This window comes from Neophocaena asiaeorientalis, unplaced genomic scaffold, assembly GCF_003031525.2.
Source record: "Neophocaena asiaeorientalis asiaeorientalis breed wild unplaced genomic scaffold, Neophocaena_asiaeorientalis_V1.1 scaffold123, whole genome shotgun sequence".
Lineage (NCBI taxonomy): Eukaryota > Metazoa > Chordata > Mammalia > Artiodactyla > Phocoenidae > Neophocaena > Neophocaena asiaeorientalis.
In genome coordinates, this window is record NW_020173666.1 from 7,651,077 (window position 1) to 7,670,987 (window position 19,911).

Sequence of the window (19,911 nt, forward strand, 5' to 3'; positions counted from 1 at the left end):
TATATCAGGATGAAAGCAGTCATGCTGACCAATAAAAGTAATTAAGTGATGAAAAACTACTAGGCATTCAAGTTTGAAAATGTGTAGAAATTCAAACAGTTCTTCTATAGGCTCCCACCTTTTTATTAAAAAAATCTCAACAACTACAACCTATGAGTAGGTCCTATAGCAATGCATGCTTTCTGTTTTTAGAATATTTGTCTTTGGTTTCTTACCACCTGCATTCAGTTCTCCATCTGTTATTTGCTTTGCTGTCTCCTGTATCATGAATTAGTTGGTTTGGTGTTAACATGGGTAATTGATAACAGAGGTTACATTTTTATTATAGTCACCAAAAAACAGGAGAATTAATATTAGTATTGAAATGTAAACACTTAGCGATAGTTTATGACTTACCTTCACTTTTTTCAGTCCTTCACAAGTCTCAGTTTGGGCACAGCTTATCAACGATTCTTCTAGTTTTGTCAGCCAGGTTGCAATGTCATTAATAAACTTCTCCACTTGTGCACTCTGAGAGGTGAACTCTTTCAAGGTTCCTTTTGCCTCTTCAGCAATTTCTTTGGCATGCTCCAGTTTCTGCCTTAAGTCGGCTTCTATAAACTAAACATAAAGTAAGATTTCATTAAAATCTGTGAAGACCAGAGCATTCGTTCGGTAGGATTCGTTCATCTGCAGCTTAACTGTAAAAATCGCAGAAGCCTAACCATGGATGCTAATTCAACTTTTCTAAGAAGGAAAATCAGTGCGTACAAGTTGCCAAATATCTTAAGTAATGGGAAAATGGAAAGAGTGAGGATTACCATTAACACTGGGCTTTTTAAAGTGGAAGCTTTGACTGAGGTTCCAGGGAATCCACGAGATCCCATTTCCAAAGCAGAGCTCGACTTACACAGAGTAACGAAGCTGGGGACCAAAAACCTGCTCTCCCGGGAAATACACACTTTTCGCCCTGAAGCAGTCGCTACTTTGGACAAGCACCACTTGGGGATTTTATAATGGAGCAACATCATTTTTATCTCCTATTTAAAATATTCGGTGAGGCTAGTTCTTCTCTCCTCCCTGGATGATTGATTTTGGGAGGGCCCTGAACTTCTCTAGCCCCACGCATAATAATAAAAGGACTTATCATCGTGATCAACTGCAAAGCAGTTTCAATTCCTCATTTAGAACATCTAGTCCCATTTAATAATCAAAACTTTGAACTGAAAGCTAAGATGTTTTTTCCTATCCTCAGCTCAGACTAGCTGCAAACAGGAAGCCTCCAGTGGAGAAAGAGGCCAAGTGCCTTTTTTGGTCTTTCTTCACATTCTTTCTACTCGCTGACTTTGTACATCTCTTTAACTCCTAGCTGCCGAGGCCTGTTCATCCCCCAGAAAGCCTTCTTAGGTACCCTGAGATGCACACAAGTAATGCTCTCCTCCTCCTTTCCTTTCATAATTCATTTCTGGGCCAGAGGTCACATGCTGGCGTTTCATCCCAGATGACTCTGGGATTGCAGGCCACTCAAAACAATCATTTCTCCTTTGGCAAATACATCAGCAGTCAGCCAGCCTGTCTCTCACCCTTAAGGTCTTACGTGGTGGGAGTTAGATACTAGACTCCTGTGTCTGCCAGCTGCAGGGGGCATATGCCATGCCCTCTAGACGGTACTGTCAAAATCCTTCTCATTTTGAGGTAAGATGCAGGCACCCCCATACTTCCTCCCTGAGTATAGGTTGGGGTGTGTGTGTAAGAGAGAAACCAGAGAACAACAGAAGCTCCCTCTCAAAACCCTGCCTCCATCTTCACTCTTGCAAAGTCCAGCTGTTACCCGCGTATGCCCCTGATACGCACAAGCTCTCCTCTTCAGTTCTGTGCATGATCAGCAACCCTTTTGCTTATCCTTGCTTCAGGTGAAACTTCTAACCTTCTGGTACAAGTATATCATCCACCAATGACACTAACTGAGGGATACACAGCCTTGGGTCAGAGGATAAGTATAGGTGATCAAACAAAACTGACTTGTTAGCAAGAAACAGTAGATAAGGAAGAAATAGGAAGAGAGAAGATGAGGGCAGCAACAAACAGACAGCTTAAAGTAATGAGTTTAGAACCCTTGGCCTCAAGCCCAGTGCTGGCTGCTCCCAGGCTCCCTCACTGAAGCAGCCCAGTTTGCCTGGTCAGACCTAGTCTGCCTGGCCTGTCTCCCCGTGCCTGTGGACGTGCGCCATCTAAAGGGCCTATGAAGGGAGATTTGGGATCGTGATCCCTCAAACGCCATTATTCAGTAAATGGATTAGAAAAATGTCAATAAGAATATCAATATTCATACATGTGGTTTCTGTTTCTGTGTAGGCTTAAAATGGTCCATGAGGCAAGTTGGATGCCACCACTTCCAAAATTTAGTAAGGAAAAAAGGAACTAATCTTATTATAATATTTGAGTTGGAAATATGCTATTAATACTAGCACAAGGAATTCTAAAAATGTTAATATTTTAACCCCCGTATCTGATAACGTCTACGTGCTTACTTGGAATTACAATGATAACAATAAGAATATACACGCACATACACATATACATGTACTTTGTAAATAAATACATAAAGTGTGTGTGTATATATATATGGACATATATATATACACTTTTTTGAGAATGTACAGTATATAGAGTTATTACAAACTTGATTGAGTGCTTACCTGAAGATCTGGTGGTGTTTCTGGATTTTTAGTTAATTCTTTAAGATCATTAACTTTGGAATGAAGTTCTTCTAATCTTAATGCTCTCTTTTTAACTTCAGACTGCAAAATAAAAGACAAAGGGGAAAAACATAACTAATCAAAACACTGACATGTTATACTTGGCATTTAATAATTTCAAGCATTAACTCTGTCAAAAAGCCCCAACTTTAACCCAGGGTAAACCAAAACAAAACGAAACAAAAAACTAAAACCAAAACTCTGCTTCATTTTCTGAGGACTCTCATTATTTGTGAACGTGGAAAAATGTCACCATTAACTTTCACTGGGAATGTGAGGAAGTATGCAGAACTTTCTTTCTTCCCACCCTCTTTTATTGGAAAAAAATGCTCCTGGAAAAAATTAAACATTAACCGAAAGTCTTGAGTCAGCGGGGATTTTCAACAGACTAACTGTCGTTTATCTATTAGCATTAATATCATTGGCTACTATGGCAGCATTAAAGTCTTGAGAAAGCATTTCAAAACAAATACACAACAGGAGTGCCTCTTAATTACTGTAGACTATATGTAATACAGAAGAAATATTTCAAATAGACATTTAAAGGGTGGTTAAATAGAAATCAGGTTAATTAGGAAATTGACATCTAACACTTTGACTTTTGTCTTCTTTTTTTTTTGGGGGCACCAACACTAACACAAGAAGAAGGAAGAATAATCAAAGAATCATTATGGAACAAATTAGACGCTTGGAAACTTCATTAGTTATCTGGGCCCATGAAGGAACATTTTTTTTTTAACATCTTTATTGGAATACAATTGCTTTACAATGGTGTGTTAGTTGTTGCTGTATAGCAAAGTGAATCTGCTACACATACCCCCATATCCCCTCCCTCTTGCGTCTCCCTCCCACCCTCCCTATCCCACCCCTCTAGGTGATCACAAAGCACCGAGCTGATCTCCCTGTGCCCTGCAGCTGCCCCAGGAAGGAACATTTTAATAAAGTATCCCTCTCAACTTAAATGTGGTATTTTGGTGCTTTGTAGACACTAACAGACCTCCTGATGCCTTCAATCTAGAAAGTGATTTACTTGCCCAGTAACGATTAATGAATTGCCTGCCAGGCCCACTGGTCTTCCCCAGAAGCAGCCTGGGAAATTAAGGAATCACCCCTACGCACCTAAACGTCATTTCCTGCACTGCAGCAGCCACGACACTGTCGGGCACCAGGCTGAATCCAGCTCACTGATTTTACTAGCTGGTGCATCACAGAGCATAGCATAAAAATCCCACCTCTGTGAGTGACTGAACTTGGACATAACAAACGTGGCTGAGGTCCACTGGCTCCCTGGATCCCAGAGGTCAGTAGGAGTATCCTCCAGGCTGGTTGAACAGCTGGCCCTGATCCGTAGCATTCACCATCACTTTTTTTTTTTTTTTCGGTACGCAGGCCTCTCACTGTTGTGGCCTCTCCCGTTGCGGAGCACAGGCTCCGGACGCGCAGGCTCAGTGGCCATGGCTCACGGGCCCAGCCGCTCCGCGGCATGTGGGGTCTTCCCGGACCGGGGCACGAACCATGTCCCCTGCCTCGGCAGGCGGACTGTCAACCACTGCGCCACCAGGGAAGCCCCCATTTACCACCATTTTGAGCTACAGCATGATGTCACAGAACATGGAGTTGGAAGCACCACACAGGTGTACACGTTCTATAGTATTTCCATCATATGTATATAATAAGTGTCAATAACTCAAGAGACAGATAACAGTAATGGTCAAATAATAATTAGGAAGTGATAAGTTTGGGGAATTCATCACTTTCATTTTTAATACAACTTAATGGTACAGTTATTTACAATTTAATTTTTAATAATTTTTAATAATGGTTGTGTTTATCACTGGCTCACAAAATTCCTGAAAACGTAGTGACTTTTGTGAGCTGGTGCAAGCTGTACTCCAGTACACACCACTGTTTGAGCTGTTATGTTAGTTTAACATCAAAGGTAACAACTAAAGAGACTGTGGGATCCCTCTCCTGACTGTACTTTTGGTCTGGATAATTCCCTCTACTTATGTTTGCTCTTCGAAATAGAAACAACCTATAGAATGTTCTTTGGGTAAATATCACTGATAACTTAGGCAATACAGATGATTCAACAACATTTTATTCAGACTGCAGTCACCTTTCATGTGTCTGTCATGTTCCATATGTGTGCCAGGCCCAGCACTGGGCCCTGGAGCACAGAATGTGAACAGTCTCTTCCCTCATCAAGGGCACAGTCAGTCCCCTGCTTTGTGAAGCAGGTTACCTCTGGTCACTCTATTTCCCCTTACCCTACTTCATTTTTCATCATAGCCCAATTACCACTTGACATTTTACATATGATATATATTGTAATGTAAATAATGTAAATACCATAAGGGTAGTGACTTTGTCTGTTTTACTATTAAATTCTCAGTGCCCAAAACAGTGCCTGCCATATTTTAGGTGCTCACTGGGAATCTGATGAGCAGATGAATAAATGAATGCAAGAAATGGGAGTTTAAAAGAGGAATTTAAAATAAATTGGCCACTAGAACTTTAAAAGCCCACTTTCCGTGGAAATCTGTGACCCTCCACCGTGGAAATCTGTGACCCTCCAATCTCCAGTTTTCTTCCACTTCTGCAAAGCCAATGGAAGAATCCAGCACCTAAGTTAAATGTTCAGAACCCATGGTAAGTACTCAGTAAACATTTTGTTTGAATGAAGAAAAAATAGATATTAAATATCATTAGATTACAAACATTTTCAATTTGGTTTTCTGATAGGAAGGTGCCATAATCTCAGATGAATGGGACAAATTGTAGATTTTATGAATCTTTACTTTTCTACTAATACTTTAAGAGCCCCAACTAAGAAATGATAAAAATGCAAAAAAGAAAACATCCCTCTTATCCATAGCCGAATCAACTTTCAAGTAAACAGCAAAAGACAGTAAAGAGCTTTATTACACTTATTATGTGTCTTGAAAGGAAGAATGAACTTTACTTTTTGTTTCCAGTGGTTTATTTTCTTTCTTTTTTAAATTGAAGTATAGTTGATTTACAACATTGTGTTAGTTTCAAGTGTACAGCAAAGTGATTCAGTTATACACAAATATGTATTTTTTCCAGATTCTTTTCCCTTATAGGCTATTACAAAATATTGAGTATAGTATGTGCCTTGAAAGGAAGAATGAGCTTTAAAAAAAAAGACACAATTTTTTATACGCTGGTCAATGATGTACCACAAGCTCACATATGAAGGTAAAGGCATTTTACCTCAAATTCTTTCAGGAATTCTTCTGCTTTGAGGCTGTTATTCAGGTTGCTGATGCTTTTGGTCAGCTGTGGAACAGAATTGTTTGTCCACCCGTCGATCTCATCTTTACTTGTAAGTACATCATCCCAAATGGACAGGCCTACTCTCAGCCTGTCCATGTTTTCCTCAATTTTCTCTGATATCTGGGATAGAAAAGAGAGGCCATATCATTAAATCTGAGGCTTTCAGATGCTCTTTGCCCACCGAAGTATTAAATATGTCAATGCTTCCTTCATATTCTGACTGAAAAACAAAGTTTTACAAAAATTATTATAATCGAATTAGTGCTCCTGGCTCAAGTAAATGCTAACCATTACATAAAGTATTTCTGTCATTAGGAGAGTTGATTGAATTTTGATTTGCATCTGTAAATTGGAAAACAATAACAGGTCTGTTGCAGTCTACTATAATATAACTCACTCTAAGGTTTAATTTTACAGGATAGGAGTCTAGCTAGGGCAGTACTGTATATATTTTTGAAAATGACACAATAAGCCCTTTTATTTGTAATGCTGAGATATAAACATGTGCATACTTAGACTTGGACACATTTATAGAATAAGTAAACGCACAGGACAACAACCTACTCTGCATGGTTAAAGTATTATTAGTATTACTGTTTAACAATCTTCCCATAATAAGAATACCATTTTAAAAGTGGAGGCAGATGAGGTTCTCTGAAGTCCCCAAATTATTTGATTATAATATGCAAACATCAATATCTAACTTCAGTAATTTAGCTTAAGTAAGGGAATCCACTGTAGGTTAAACTTCTGAACCTAAATATTGATAATAGGGGAGCGACAGAATCACAGGAATTATGAGCTGGAAAACAATGTAAAATATGTATGGATTAAGATGTAGAGTTCCAGAGAGATCGAGTGACCTGTTGTATGGGCACATAGCTAGCAAATGACAGAGCAAGAACTAAAAGCCAAGGATGTAAACTACAAGTCCAGTGCTTTTCAATGCACAATTATAGTCTTATTACTTTAAATTATTATCCATTATTGTTTAATATTCTGGAAGATGTTTATAAATTATTCTTCTATTTTACCCATGATCCCAAGGTTTAGAAAAGAAAAACATTTAGAGTTATAAATATGTTATGATTGAAGCTATCAAATGAAATTCTAGAAAACCTGCCAATTTAACAAAATAAAGCAAATAATTTTTAACTATTTCTAAATTGTATGTGAACACTATTTCTTTTAGAGTATCATTTTGAATTTAGCGTTAAAAGTTAAAAAAGGAAGTCACATTCCTGAATAATCCTTGCCCAAAAATGTGACTGAGAAATGTGAATATATAAACTATTCATAGAATCCCAGGTGGTGAGCTTACATCCAGCCATTTGTCCACAGTGCTTTCCATGTCTGTTTTCACCAAGATGAAATCACCACTGTGAATTTTTTTCAGCTCAGACAACAACTGTTTTCCTTTACTGGTAAAATCATCCAATTCTTTCTGTTTATTACACATTTCATGCTTGGCAGTTGCATGCTATGGACATAAATGTTTCCTTAATTAATAGAACAACCAGAGATATGTCAAGAATTTATAACCATTTGCCTCTAAGAAATTTAATTCATGGTTGACCTTATGCAGAAACCACTGGTAATAATGAGCTATACAGACATATATAATTTTCTCGAATTGCTAGAATCCCAGAATATAAGTATTCCTAAAAGAAAAGGTTGAGCTTGTCAGCATGAATTAGCTATATCTAAATATACTGACAAGAGTTTTATAGGGAATGCATTATGCGTAAAAACAAATCTACTAACGAAGTCTAATAAAATAAATACATCTTGAATTATTACCTTTGCTAAAGCCCACTTAAGGTCCTCCTGATCTTTTACAGTAGTTCTGGTTACAATCACATTGCTGGCATTTTCTAGGACTTTAGTTACAGCTGACTTCAAATTCTGATACTCTCTCATTAAGTCAATAAGTCCACAGCATAGACCCTGGCTGTAATGATTAAGAAAATACATCATTTATTGTCACATATCAGGATAGGGAAGAGTTCCCCCACGATTGGACCTGATATATAACTACTTAAGGGTACTCTGATAAATGCCGGAATCAAGGGAAAACCTATTTCCACCTACTGATGTCAAAAGCATTCTGGCCAATCTGACTTAACCCTAATGTCCAAAATGTTCTCCATGAATGAAGAATCCACCTAGTCATTAAAACAAAATCTGTTAAATTTTTTAAAAAATTATCTGTGATTTAATTACTTCATAGTATGTGAGTTGAGGGGAAGGAAACCCACTCCTCCCCAAAAAACCCAAAAACCAAAACAAACAAAAACTACTGCTCAATAATTAAAGTCCAGGGACTTCCCTGGTGGTGCAGTGGTTAAGAATACGCCTGCCAATGCAGGGGACACGAGTTCGAGCCCTGGTCCGGGAAGATCCCACATGCCATGGAATAACTAAGCCCACAAGCCACAACTACTGAGCCCACGTGCTATGACTACTGAAGCCCGCGTGCCACAACTACTGAAGCCCATGCGCCTAGAGCCCGTGCTCCGCAACAGGAGAAGCCACTGCAATGAGAAGCCTGCACACCACAGCGAAGAATAGCCCCTGCTCACCGCAACTAGAGAAAGCCCACGCACAGCAACAAAGACCCAAAGCAGCCAAAAATAAATAAATTTATTTTTTAAAAAAATTAAAGTACATATGAGATTTTCTTTTCCATTTTAAGAACACAAATTTTCATTAAATATGAATCCCCCAAGAATCGTCAAAATATAAGAGAGTTTTTGTTCATAAGAGTAAAGTGCCTTTGAGCAAACAATTCTTCATCCAGGAATTTTTCAAAAGAAAGAGGTGTGCACTAAGATTTGGGTAAAATTATATCCTTCACACCATTATTTGTAATAGGAGAAAACTTAGAAATAACCCAAATGTTAAAAATAGGCCAATAAGTGAATAAATTGTGATACATTCTTATGAGTGAATACTGTGTAACCTATAACAAATCACAATTTAGGAGAAAATTTAATAACGTGGAATAAAGTTTTTTCAATATGGTTAAATTTTTAAAAGCCTATATATAATAGTCTACATATATAATATGTATATACAATGTATATACATTGTATACATGTATACATAAAAATTTAAATATGAATGTTACCGATGCTTATGTATACATAAAAATTAAATATGAATGTTACAGATGCTTTATTTGTAGTCGCCCAAACTGGAAAGATCCCAAATATCCATTAGTTGGTGAATGGATCAACTGTGGTACACCTAGTAAACGGAATGTCATTCAGCTATAAAACTAGACTGGACTCTGTGGATACACATCACAAATGTGCATTGAGCTAAGTAAAAGAAGGTATTTAACCAAGTGTAGTAAAAACTTATGTATAAGTAAAAATGACCACGAGTGTTTAGATATGCTTTATTTACAATTGTCCAGACTGGAAAGAATCCATTTATGTGTGATTCTGAAAAAGATGATACTACAGAGACAGAAAAATGATCAGTGGTTGCCAGGGATTGGGAGTGAGGGGAGGGACTGATGACAATGAGACATAAGGGAATTTTTTCAGGGGGTAGAACTGTTGCTGTGAAATTTGATAGTTGTGATAGTTACACAACTGCATGAGTTTGTTAAACTTCTACAGTTTAAGGGTATACACTTAAAAGGATGAATTTTACCGTATGTAGAACATACCTCAATTACAAACAAATACAACAAAATGAAAAAGGAAATCAGGGGTTAAGACTCTCCTGGTGGCACTTTGTAACTGTTGACAACTCTGGATTTTAAGCGTCAAATTTTGTATGTAATTGTTATCTCAAGACAACTTCCTCAACAAAGTTCTGTAGGACTAAATTTTTAATATTACTAAATAGACACAATACCTAAGTTGGCAAAAGATATTAAACTCTTGATCACACCAAAGCAAATCAACAGGCAATGGCCCAATGTCATAAATTAAGTAGAAAGTTAAAAACAAAAACTGAGAAGTTTTTTACTTACTTTTCATGAATTAGTTTTTTGGTGTCATCCCAGGTAACCTCTAAGCGGTTTATCTCCCTGTCGACTTCAGGTGCAAAGACTACATCTTTCTGAGCAATTTGCTTAGCTTTGTCTTTCAGCCAACATAGTTCATGCTCATGAGAATTCAATTCATCTTCTAACTGATTGAAAACTCTCAACCTGCAAATTAAAATGTTATTTTATCATTAATTTACTAAAGGTAGTGAACTAGTATTTCCTTTCCATAAAGCATGCATATTGGTAGCTAGAAAAGCTTTTAACACAGCAATTCATGTATATCAATGGATAAAGATGTTTTTAAAGTTAACTTTGCATAATTCAGACTGTACCTCAGAAAACATTTTAAGTCATTCTTACTATTCACCTTCAAACTGCTATTAAGTTTGTATCCTCTTTCTATTTTGCTTTGGTGGTACAAGAATTTTGACTAGGGCCGACATTGGAGGTAAAGTAGGTGAGTACTTATTGAAAGGTCATTGCTAAGAAATTCTTCTGGGGACTTCCCTGGTGGCACAGTGGTTAAGAATCTGCCTGCCAATGCAGGGGACATGGGTTCAAGCCCTGGTCTGGGAAGACCCCACATGCCACAGAGCAACTAAGCCCGTGCGCTACAACTACTAAGCCTGCCCTCTAGAGCCCGCGACCCACAACTACTGAGCCTGCACGCCACAACTACTGAAGCCCTCGTGCCTAGAGCCCGTGCTCCACAACAAGCGAAGCCACCGCAATGAGTAGCCTGCGCACCACCACGAAGAGTAGCCCCCGCTCCCTGAAACCAGAGAAAGCCCGCGCACAGCAACGAAGATCCAACACAGCCAAAAATAAAAATAAATAAAAAAGAAGTTTAAAAAAAAAAAAGAAAGAAATTCTTCTGTGCCATGCATGAAGTTCGACTCATATTAATAGTAATATTTAAAAATAAAACTTTACCTACTTTTTGAAAAGATTACCATTAGAATATGATTATGGTTTTTTTGGTCCTTAATATATTAATATTTGAGTATTTGTAAAAAAAAGTGGTCACAGAGAGGCAGCCACTGACTCTTGTAGTTCTTGCATTTTGGTATAGTGCTGACTATATGCATTATCCCATTTAATTCCCAAAGCAAAGCAGCTAGGAGCACGCATTATCAAAATATCTCCATTTTATAAGAAGAGAGGTGATTTGCTCAAGGTCACCCAGTAACACATGAGTATGGTAATGACTGGGATTTAATGATCAATAGATTCCAGGCAACATTTTCCATAGCCTCTGTGCAACCTTGGTGAGTTCAGTGTTGTGGGTACTGACGTGGCTCTCCAGTCCAACCCAGGCCTCCTCCAGCAATTTTAGGATCTCCTGGTCTGCTGGAACTGAGCCTGCGAGGAAGGGCCGTGCAGCACCAACCCTACCGCTCATTTCCTGGCTGAGCCATTTGCTCCTTTGCCACACTTTGCTCGTCCTTCTACCCTTACTCTGGAGGCCATTTTTCCTTCCCAAATTTTATTCCCTTTTGTAAATTTATTGCTAAGCTAGTCAGATAGCTTATTGCCCACGAGGCATATAACCTCAGGAGTCATTATCACCTAACCAAAGCCTTAGCTTGATGTTTGATTCTAGTTAAAAGGAAGCAAATGGCAATGACTGTGGCAGGGTCAATATAATCTTTATCAATTACGGGTGCCTTAGCATGAACGCATTTCTGCTGCGTCTTTGCCCCCTGCCAAATGCAACAGAAAGCGATGTTGAGAAGATGAGTGGGGAGAAGTTCTACTGAGAAGGAAAAAGAAGGTTGAAAAGACCGCTATAGTAAAAAATTACTTCTCAAATTTACTGTGGAAAAATAACTTTGACCCCCTAGCTTCTCTGTTAATCTCACCTGACAAAACCCCGACTTTGCTTAAACCCACTTCTCTGCATCCTCCACACCTCTAAGCAAACAGGTAAAAGTAGTGGGGGAGAACCACTTTGCCAGGCTGTTTGGTTCCCCTTCAAGTGAATGAATACAAATCTCAAATGGCAGCTTATCACTTACCAAGCACCAGAGGCGTCATTCCCATTTTTCCCTACGTTTTCTCCCCACAACTTCCTGTCACTCACTCTCAACTAAGGACCTCACTCCAGTCCTTTCTGAGAGGCTAGAAGCCACCGGGAAAAATTACCTCATATTTTACCACCAGAAATACAAATCTACTTCACTTTCTTTCTCCTCTGCCTTTCATTCTTGTTACAGAAGACGAGTCCCTTCTTCTATCAGTTAAAAACTGATTAAAAATAGATGATATGATCAATATACTCTATGGTAAATAGAGTGGCTTATATATACCTCTTAGGAAAGTCCTTAAGGAAAACAAGGAAATTTTAGTACTTCTTAAGTGTTAAAACAGTCACTAATTTTACCCTCAAAATATTTTTTTTTGGCCATGAGGCATGCAGGATCTCAGTTCCCCGACCAGGGATCGAACCCGTGCCCCTGGAGTGGAAGTACAGAGTCCTAATCACTGGACCGCCAGGGAAGTCCCCTCAAAATATTTTTTAAATAAGTAGCTAAATCTGGTACTATTATAGTTTTGCACAAGAGTTCATTCCAGACCAAATAAAAAGTACACGAGACAACCGGCTTCCACGCAGTTTCCATTCACCTCTGTTGAAGCGCTTGGCGGGTTAGTTCTTTCAGCTGCTCTCTGTCAGTCCTTTCTTCGATGTCCTCAATGCTTTTCAGCAACTCCTCTTTCTGCTCTTGGAAGGCTTTCTTCAATACCGCCAGGGCGTCTGCCTCACTCTGCTTGGTTCCCAGAAGGTTCTGGATCCTCTCTAATTCAAAGCAGAGATGATCAGCTGTAGTTCTGCAGGAAGTCCTCGGCTCAGAACTTCCACTTTTGAGATGGTATTGGGCTTTGGTAAGAAGGCCATCGAGACTGATGGCAGTAGCTTCTAATGTTTTCACATCTCGGATAGCAGCCTTGAGGTCCCTTTCTAGTAAGTCAGACTGTTTCTTATTCATACTGTGGGTTGCTTCCACTGTTTGCCTCAGCCGGTGGAGAACCTCTGACAGAGAGGCATGGCCCTGCAGGAATTCTGCCAAGTGGGAGAGGGCAAGTTGCCGCCTCTCCACGACCTGGCTGGCCTCCTCAAACAGCTGGTAGCAGTCCTCCGCTTTGCCCTGGAGGAGGTGGAGGTCCTCAGCGCGGCCCAGAGCACCCAGCTTCGCTAGGTGACCCTGCAGACTCTGCAGTTCTCCCTTTTTGCTCTCTACTTCTGCCGCATGGTCCTGGAAGAGGACAGAGTTAGTTATTGATTCCCCAGATACACTGTTTTACCGACACAGATATCGTCAGGATTTGTGATGTCAAGATACATTTTAAATGCAATGGATGGCATAAAGGTCAACTATGGCGAATCTTGTAGAAACATTTTTTAAATTTCTTTTGTTTTGCTTTATCTCCATATTTCACATAAAGCACAACTCTCATTTGGAACTAATTCATTCCATGGAAAATAATTTCTTTGTGGATAGAAATAGTGAAAAGAAATTATAGATATATATAATTATATACATATGTGTGTGTATACAGACATCATACCTATATGTATATATCTTTTAAAATCTTCCAAATATTTGATTTCTTTTAACGATACATATGCCTACAATATAACTAAAATATATATAGAATTAGTTCTATTTTAGAATTAATTAATTTTAATTTAGAATTATTAATATATGGAATTAGCTCTATTATATATAATGCATGTTATATATTTACATTGTAAATATTATAACAATATATTTATATACAAATTATAGTATTTATATATTAGAGCTAAGCTCTATTATATACAATACATATATTTATATTTTACATATAATAATTTATTTATATACAATTACAATATTATGTATATATTAGAGCTAATTTCAACAGTTTGCAGGGAAGGAGTGCAAGCAACAGATGAACATTAACACCTGTTCAGAGGTAGTGAATAAGGCAGGCAGAAACCTGCACAAGTTTTAGCTGCCTTCTTTTTAAACAGATGTAGATTAACCAGGGTGAGCCTGTTGTATAGGAAATTTGGCTAGCTGTCAATAAATCTGGCTTAAAATCCAGCAGAGATGTGCCAACGATCTCAGCATGGTTCCCATTAAAGACGAGTCATCATCTGTCTTGCTCTTGACCACAGTGGCCTAAATATTCTCCTCAGCTTGACTACTGAACTTTTGAGGACTTCTCTGAGCATTTACATTAGAAAATTTACAAATCCGCTGTCTGCCCCTCTGCGGTATAAATTTTTTTAAAACCTCTGGCCAGCTTTACAACTCAGAATATCTTTCTCAAGGACAGGGGAGCCATCCCTTTGAAATGTAAGTCATTAAGTAAGACAGTATCCCTGACTCCTAACAGGAATATATGAGGAAGTACTTTTCCTTTGGGTAAAACTAATTAGCAAACCCAGCACAGAGTCAGCACTCAATAAATATTAAGTGTTTTATTACTAAATATTGTTATAAGCTTACTATGTAGCTTATCTCCGACTATTCCAATGCTTGATGGTCAGTATCTGATTTTTTAAATGTTTTATTTTTTGATGCCTGGATAGATATTATGTATAAATTATAAATAAGGAAAATAAATCATAAATTTTAAATAACTTTCAGGCTAAAGAGTAATTCAGAAAAACTCTATCATTAAAGCATTGGAATTCAGTAGTAGTTTTCAGCATTGGAACAAAGCAAACGAAGCTAAAAAAAGGAACATTCTTATCACTTCACCCTACAAATCATTTGCTCCACTTTGAAGGAACAGTGTCTTAAGGTGGTTGCCTGTTTTAACTGAAGTAGCTTTATCTGTTTAATTTGTCTGTATAACACATTGCCTGGACCCATATGCTCAATTATTAAAACATTTGCATATTAGTAAGAAGTTAAATTGCTGTCAAGTGTTTTTTTTTTTTTAATGTTGCATCCCTTCATAATTCAAGAGCTCTCTCTTATAAATAAATTCTTCAGTCTTAAAAGAATGCACTTTACCTTGTGTCGCCTACGAGCTGCTTGATGGTCCATTATGCTTATCTCAGAAGTCATCTGTAATTCACTGAGGAACAGCTTAATCCAGACAGAAAAGGAAAGCAGCAGTTCATCAAATTGCTGGTGTTCAGCGACCACAGACTGAAGAAAGTTAATCCTACGTACAGAAAGGTGTTGAAGTTAAAATGCCCCACAGCTGGACAGAATGATGATACGTTTTTTGGGATAAGCTTAACCAAGGGCAAAAGCAGTGTTGTCATACACGGACAGACCAGAACTCTTGGTGTTTTCTACTTCTCACACCCCGTTTCTCTCACACTTTTCCTGTCTCAGTTAATGTGACCACCATCCACCCAGATGGTCCCACGAGTCACCCTTCATCCCTCCATTTCTTTACCACCACATCTGCTCTACGCTGATCCTGTCAGCACCCCCATCACGGTACGTTCTGTGCTCTTCTCTCCGCTTCTACATGCTGGTCTGACTCTCTTCATCTGCCGCCTTGCCTCCGACTGCTGCCACATTGGCCTCCTTCCTGCCACCGTGGCCTCCCTTCAATCCACGTTGTAGGTAGAAGCCAGAAATGACCTTAATGTAATCAGAACATTCTCTGCCAAGCTTAGACACGGGGGCAATTTCCTGTTGCACACAGGAAGGCAAAACTCCAAAACTCCTTACTGTGGCCTACGAAGGATCCCACGTAATCAACTCCTGTGCCCTCATCTGATACAGCGAGGCCTCACACTGCCACTCATCTCTGTTTCCCCAATATCCCAGCTCACTACTGTCTTAGAGACTTTTGGCTCTCCCTGCCTGTATCCTTTGCCCCCAAAGTACCATGAATCTGCTTCCTACACAGCATCCGGATCTTAATAGATGTTACGTCCCCTGAGATGTGGCTTGGCCACCCAATCTACGGTCCCTGACATATAACCCTATTTTGTTGTTTTCATATTACTGAACACCACCAGAAATAGTCTTGTTCATTCATTTGATTAATGATACATTTATCCTCTTCCTCACTGAATAAGAGATTGGACTTTACTTGCTTTGCTTACTGCTATATCCTTAGTACCTAGAAAGGTGCCTGGGATACGGTCAGGGATCAATCACTGCTTGTGTAATAAATTAGATGGATAAACAATAGGTGATCTAAGGTCAGAGTCCAAAGCTGGCATTAAGAATAATACCTTAATCAAATATTAATATTTGTTACAATGGCTCATATCCAAAGTTCAACTTTTTAAATAGACTTTCATGTTTTAATCCTTACAAAACCTTCTACACATTATCTTTACAAGCATATACTATATTTTTAATGCTTTTATACATTTGTATCATTTTAAAACCCTTTACTTTCCCTCTGGGAGACAGGCAGAAGGCAGATCCTCCTCTATTTTACAAAAAATAACTCATCTTTCAAGAGTCTGGCACCAAAACCTTTTGTCAGCCTTTCATGAACCCATTCAAATGTCCTTTCTTTTTGTTCCCATAATACCCTGTGCTCACCTCTCATTGGATTTCTTGTTATTCTCATGCTGATCTCTAAAACAGTTGAGGTCAGGTTTTATTTACTTTTACGGTTTCAATTTCTGATATGGTGCCTTGTACTCAACAGGTACCCAATAAACATTTGCTAATTGACTAAATGAATGAATAGACAATGGAACAAATACAAGTTCCACGGAGGTGAAGAGCAGAACTCTGTTTACTGTTGCGATAACCCCAACACTCATTGTACTCACGTGCAGTACTCATTGTAAAAACTCAGTAAATATTTTCTGAATAAATAAATTAAAATTTGACTAGAAAGGTTAAATGCCTTATTCAAGATTACATGGACAATCAATACCAATTTAAGTCAAAAACTTGTTTTCTGGCATCTTAGAAAGGAATAAATGTCAATTGTTAATCATCTAGTCAATCGACACTTAATTTTTTTTTAATTTTTTGTTAATCATCTAGTCAATCGACACAATTTTTTTGTCTCCTTTTAATATAATAATAATTTCCCTGCTCTCTACAAAAATCTATATAGGAATGAAATGGAAAAAAAATACATATCCTTTGTTGAGAAATAACACGTGAGGCAAAATTTTAATTACCTTTCTTCTCCTGTACGTAAACAGCTTGGGCAATAATAATATAAACCCGAGTAATCCTCTGCTCTTCAATATTGTTCAGCTAATTGGATCATTTGCCCAGATTGCAAGACTAAAATTTTGAATTGAGGTTCATTAGAAATACTAATTATTAAGCACTCTGATTTTTTTTTTTTTTTTTTTTTTTAAGGACCGGGGCACGAACCCGTGTCCCCTGCATCGGCAGGCGGACTCTCAACCACTGCGCCACCAGGGAAGCCCAAGCACTCTGATTTTTAAAATGACGAATAAAGTAGTTTTCTTCCCTTCTATAATTATGCCCTGAATAATTGGGTTAAATAAAGTAAACAAAGCTAGGCTTTCTTAATTTATATGCTCACCATTTAAAAAAATGAACAACACTAGAAGCTTTTTTTGAAACCAAACCTTTTGCTAATTATCTGAGGCAGATCTCTCCATCTCTCATCCAGATGCTCCAAATGTAGTTTCATCATTTTCACATCATCTTTGGAGGCCACTGAGAATAGGGATTCCTTTAGTTGCAATAGGTTGCTGTAGTTTGAGGCCTGAGATACAATTTCATTTTGCAGCCCCTGAGAAAAAACAGAATGGATTACAGATCTCATCCCAATGAGACTGACCAGGAAGGACCACGTGACACAGGTGGTTGCTGTCCAAAGGCTTTGTGTTCTTGCAAAACGGAGGTCACTGGGACCAGGCTAAAAACGGTTTTTATCCCTTGGTTTAGAAATGGATCCACTTAACCTCTAATGCAACATTAAAAATGCTTCTGAAACCTGAATTAGTTTCCCAGTGCCTGGGTTATATTAAGTTAGGCAAATTTAGAAGCTGTAGAATTTCTTTCAGAATAAAGAAACTGAGTAGGTGAAAAGAATCAAAGAAAAACTGTTGCTGAAGAAAAACAAAGCATATCTAACAATGACAGAGGTATAATTCTAGGTACTGGGAATACAGTGTGTCTCTCTGTTTAAAGACTACATTAGGCCAAACCAGGGAACTTAAAGGGTCTTCATTTTACTTTCGTGCAACAGAACTACTCATTTTTAAATCAGGCAATGAATCTCTTAGGTGATGAGAGTGGTGCATAAAAGCTGTGGTTCCTACCTAATAAGAGATAACAGATAAGCACTGTATAGACAGTTGTAGCATGGCACATAGTTGATGCTTGTCAAAATGTTTTCTTTCCCCTCCCTAGTGAGGCCACATGTGTGACACAAGCAAAATTGCTACAGGTATCAGAGGGAGGAGTACACAGCCTATGGACAACAGGAAAGACCTCAGAGGAGAACCAGGACTTACGCTGAGCTGGATGAAGACACAGGCCAGGAGGTGGGAATGTACAAGGAATGTTCAGACCATGGTAGGGAGGCAGCTTGGCTGACACAGTGCCTGGATGGGGGCCAATCTTGGTCCTCTAATTTGTATAGCACTGTTTTCCACACAGAGACACGTACTTATTTACTTACTGATTTACTTATTTATTTATGGCTGCTTTGAGTCTGTTGCTGCGTGCGGGCTTTCTCTACTTGCGGCGAGCGGGGGCTACTCTTCGTTGCAGCGCGCGGGCTTCTCATTGCAGTGGCTTCTCTTGTTGCAGAGCATGGGCTCTAGGTGCGCGAGCTTCCACAGTTGTGGCTCACGGGCTCTAGAGCACAGGCTCAGTAGTTGTGGCACACGGGCTTAACTGCTCCGCGGCATGTGGGATCTTCCTGGACCAGGGCTCGAACCCGTCTCCCCTGCATTGGCAGGCGGATTCTTAACCACTGCACCACCAGGGAAGTCCAGGAATACAGTTTTATATGGGCAGATATCTTTGTATCATTTTTAAGAAAAGGAGCTATGACTTCCCTTCTTAGAACAGCCCACAATGCATTTATAAGAAGATAAACACTGGATTGTGGACTGAGGGTTGCCCTTTATCCTCAGGCAGGACAGTCACTGGAGGTTTCTGAGCAGGGACTTTTTGGGAGATTAATGCAGAACATTGGTGTTTGATAGACTAGAAAGGCAGGAGAACCAAGAGTGTGAGAAACCCTCAAAGTCAAGGTAGGAGAACATCTGAAGATGGGGGGATAGGATCAGATGCTACAGACATGCTCTGATGGAGTTTTTAGAGAAGCAGTTATGAAAACTAAAAGAACTAGTTTCCTCTTAAACATTTTGTCAAAGGTGATGGGAGAAAGTTGGGGTGTAAATCTGCTACACAATAAGTATCTTTTGTGAAGCAATATTGCCTGTTGAATTTTCTGGCACAGATAGCATCGCTTAAAGCAAGTCATTAATCTCCAGAAATCAGTAACGTTGTCTGCAGTTTCAGTAATACTCAAAGATTACTTTAAGTATAAAAAGTTGGTTTCTTCAAGAATGTAATGAGCTAGTATTCTTTGTCTTTCCATCTTCTGCATCTGTGCTTATTCATTTTATGGCGTCTTGCTTGAAAATAATCATTACTGTGACTTTTTTATTATCCAAAATTCATACAAGTGCAAAAGTAGAAGGAATACAGCTATTACCCAACTTCAAAAATTATTCACTGATGGTCAACCTTGTTTCATCTATGCTTCTACCCATTTCTCCTTCAACTCCCCTGCCAATAATTTGCATTCAAGTGCCAGACATTATGTTACAGGATTTTCTAATACATCACGGAAACTTATCATCACAAAGTTCACCATGACTTTGTCTTTCAGGTCAGGGCTGCTCTTCTTTGCAGGATCATGAAACGAGAACAAGAAGTT

At 38.7% G+C, this 19,911-nt stretch overlaps 1 protein-coding gene across 1 annotated transcript in view; it reads right to left on the minus strand.

Moving 5' to 3' along the window:
* Positions 1–19,911, minus strand: part of SYNE1 (spectrin repeat containing nuclear envelope protein 1) — a 451,837-nt gene that overhangs the window by 256,307 nt on the left and 175,619 nt on the right. The window contains exons 38-46 of the mRNA XM_024748028.1: positions 17,579–17,745; positions 15,054–15,207; positions 12,670–13,298; positions 10,027–10,206; positions 7,839–7,989; positions 7,360–7,518; positions 5,976–6,158; positions 2,679–2,780; positions 397–600 (exon numbers count right to left, since the gene is read on the minus strand). Of these exons, the coding sequence (XP_024603796.1) occupies positions 397–600; positions 2,679–2,780; positions 5,976–6,158; positions 7,360–7,518; positions 7,839–7,989; positions 10,027–10,206; positions 12,670–13,298; positions 15,054–15,207; positions 17,579–17,745 (1,929 nt within the window). The remainder of the gene's footprint in view (positions 1–396; positions 601–2,678; positions 2,781–5,975; positions 6,159–7,359; positions 7,519–7,838; positions 7,990–10,026; positions 10,207–12,669; positions 13,299–15,053; positions 15,208–17,578; positions 17,746–19,911) is intronic.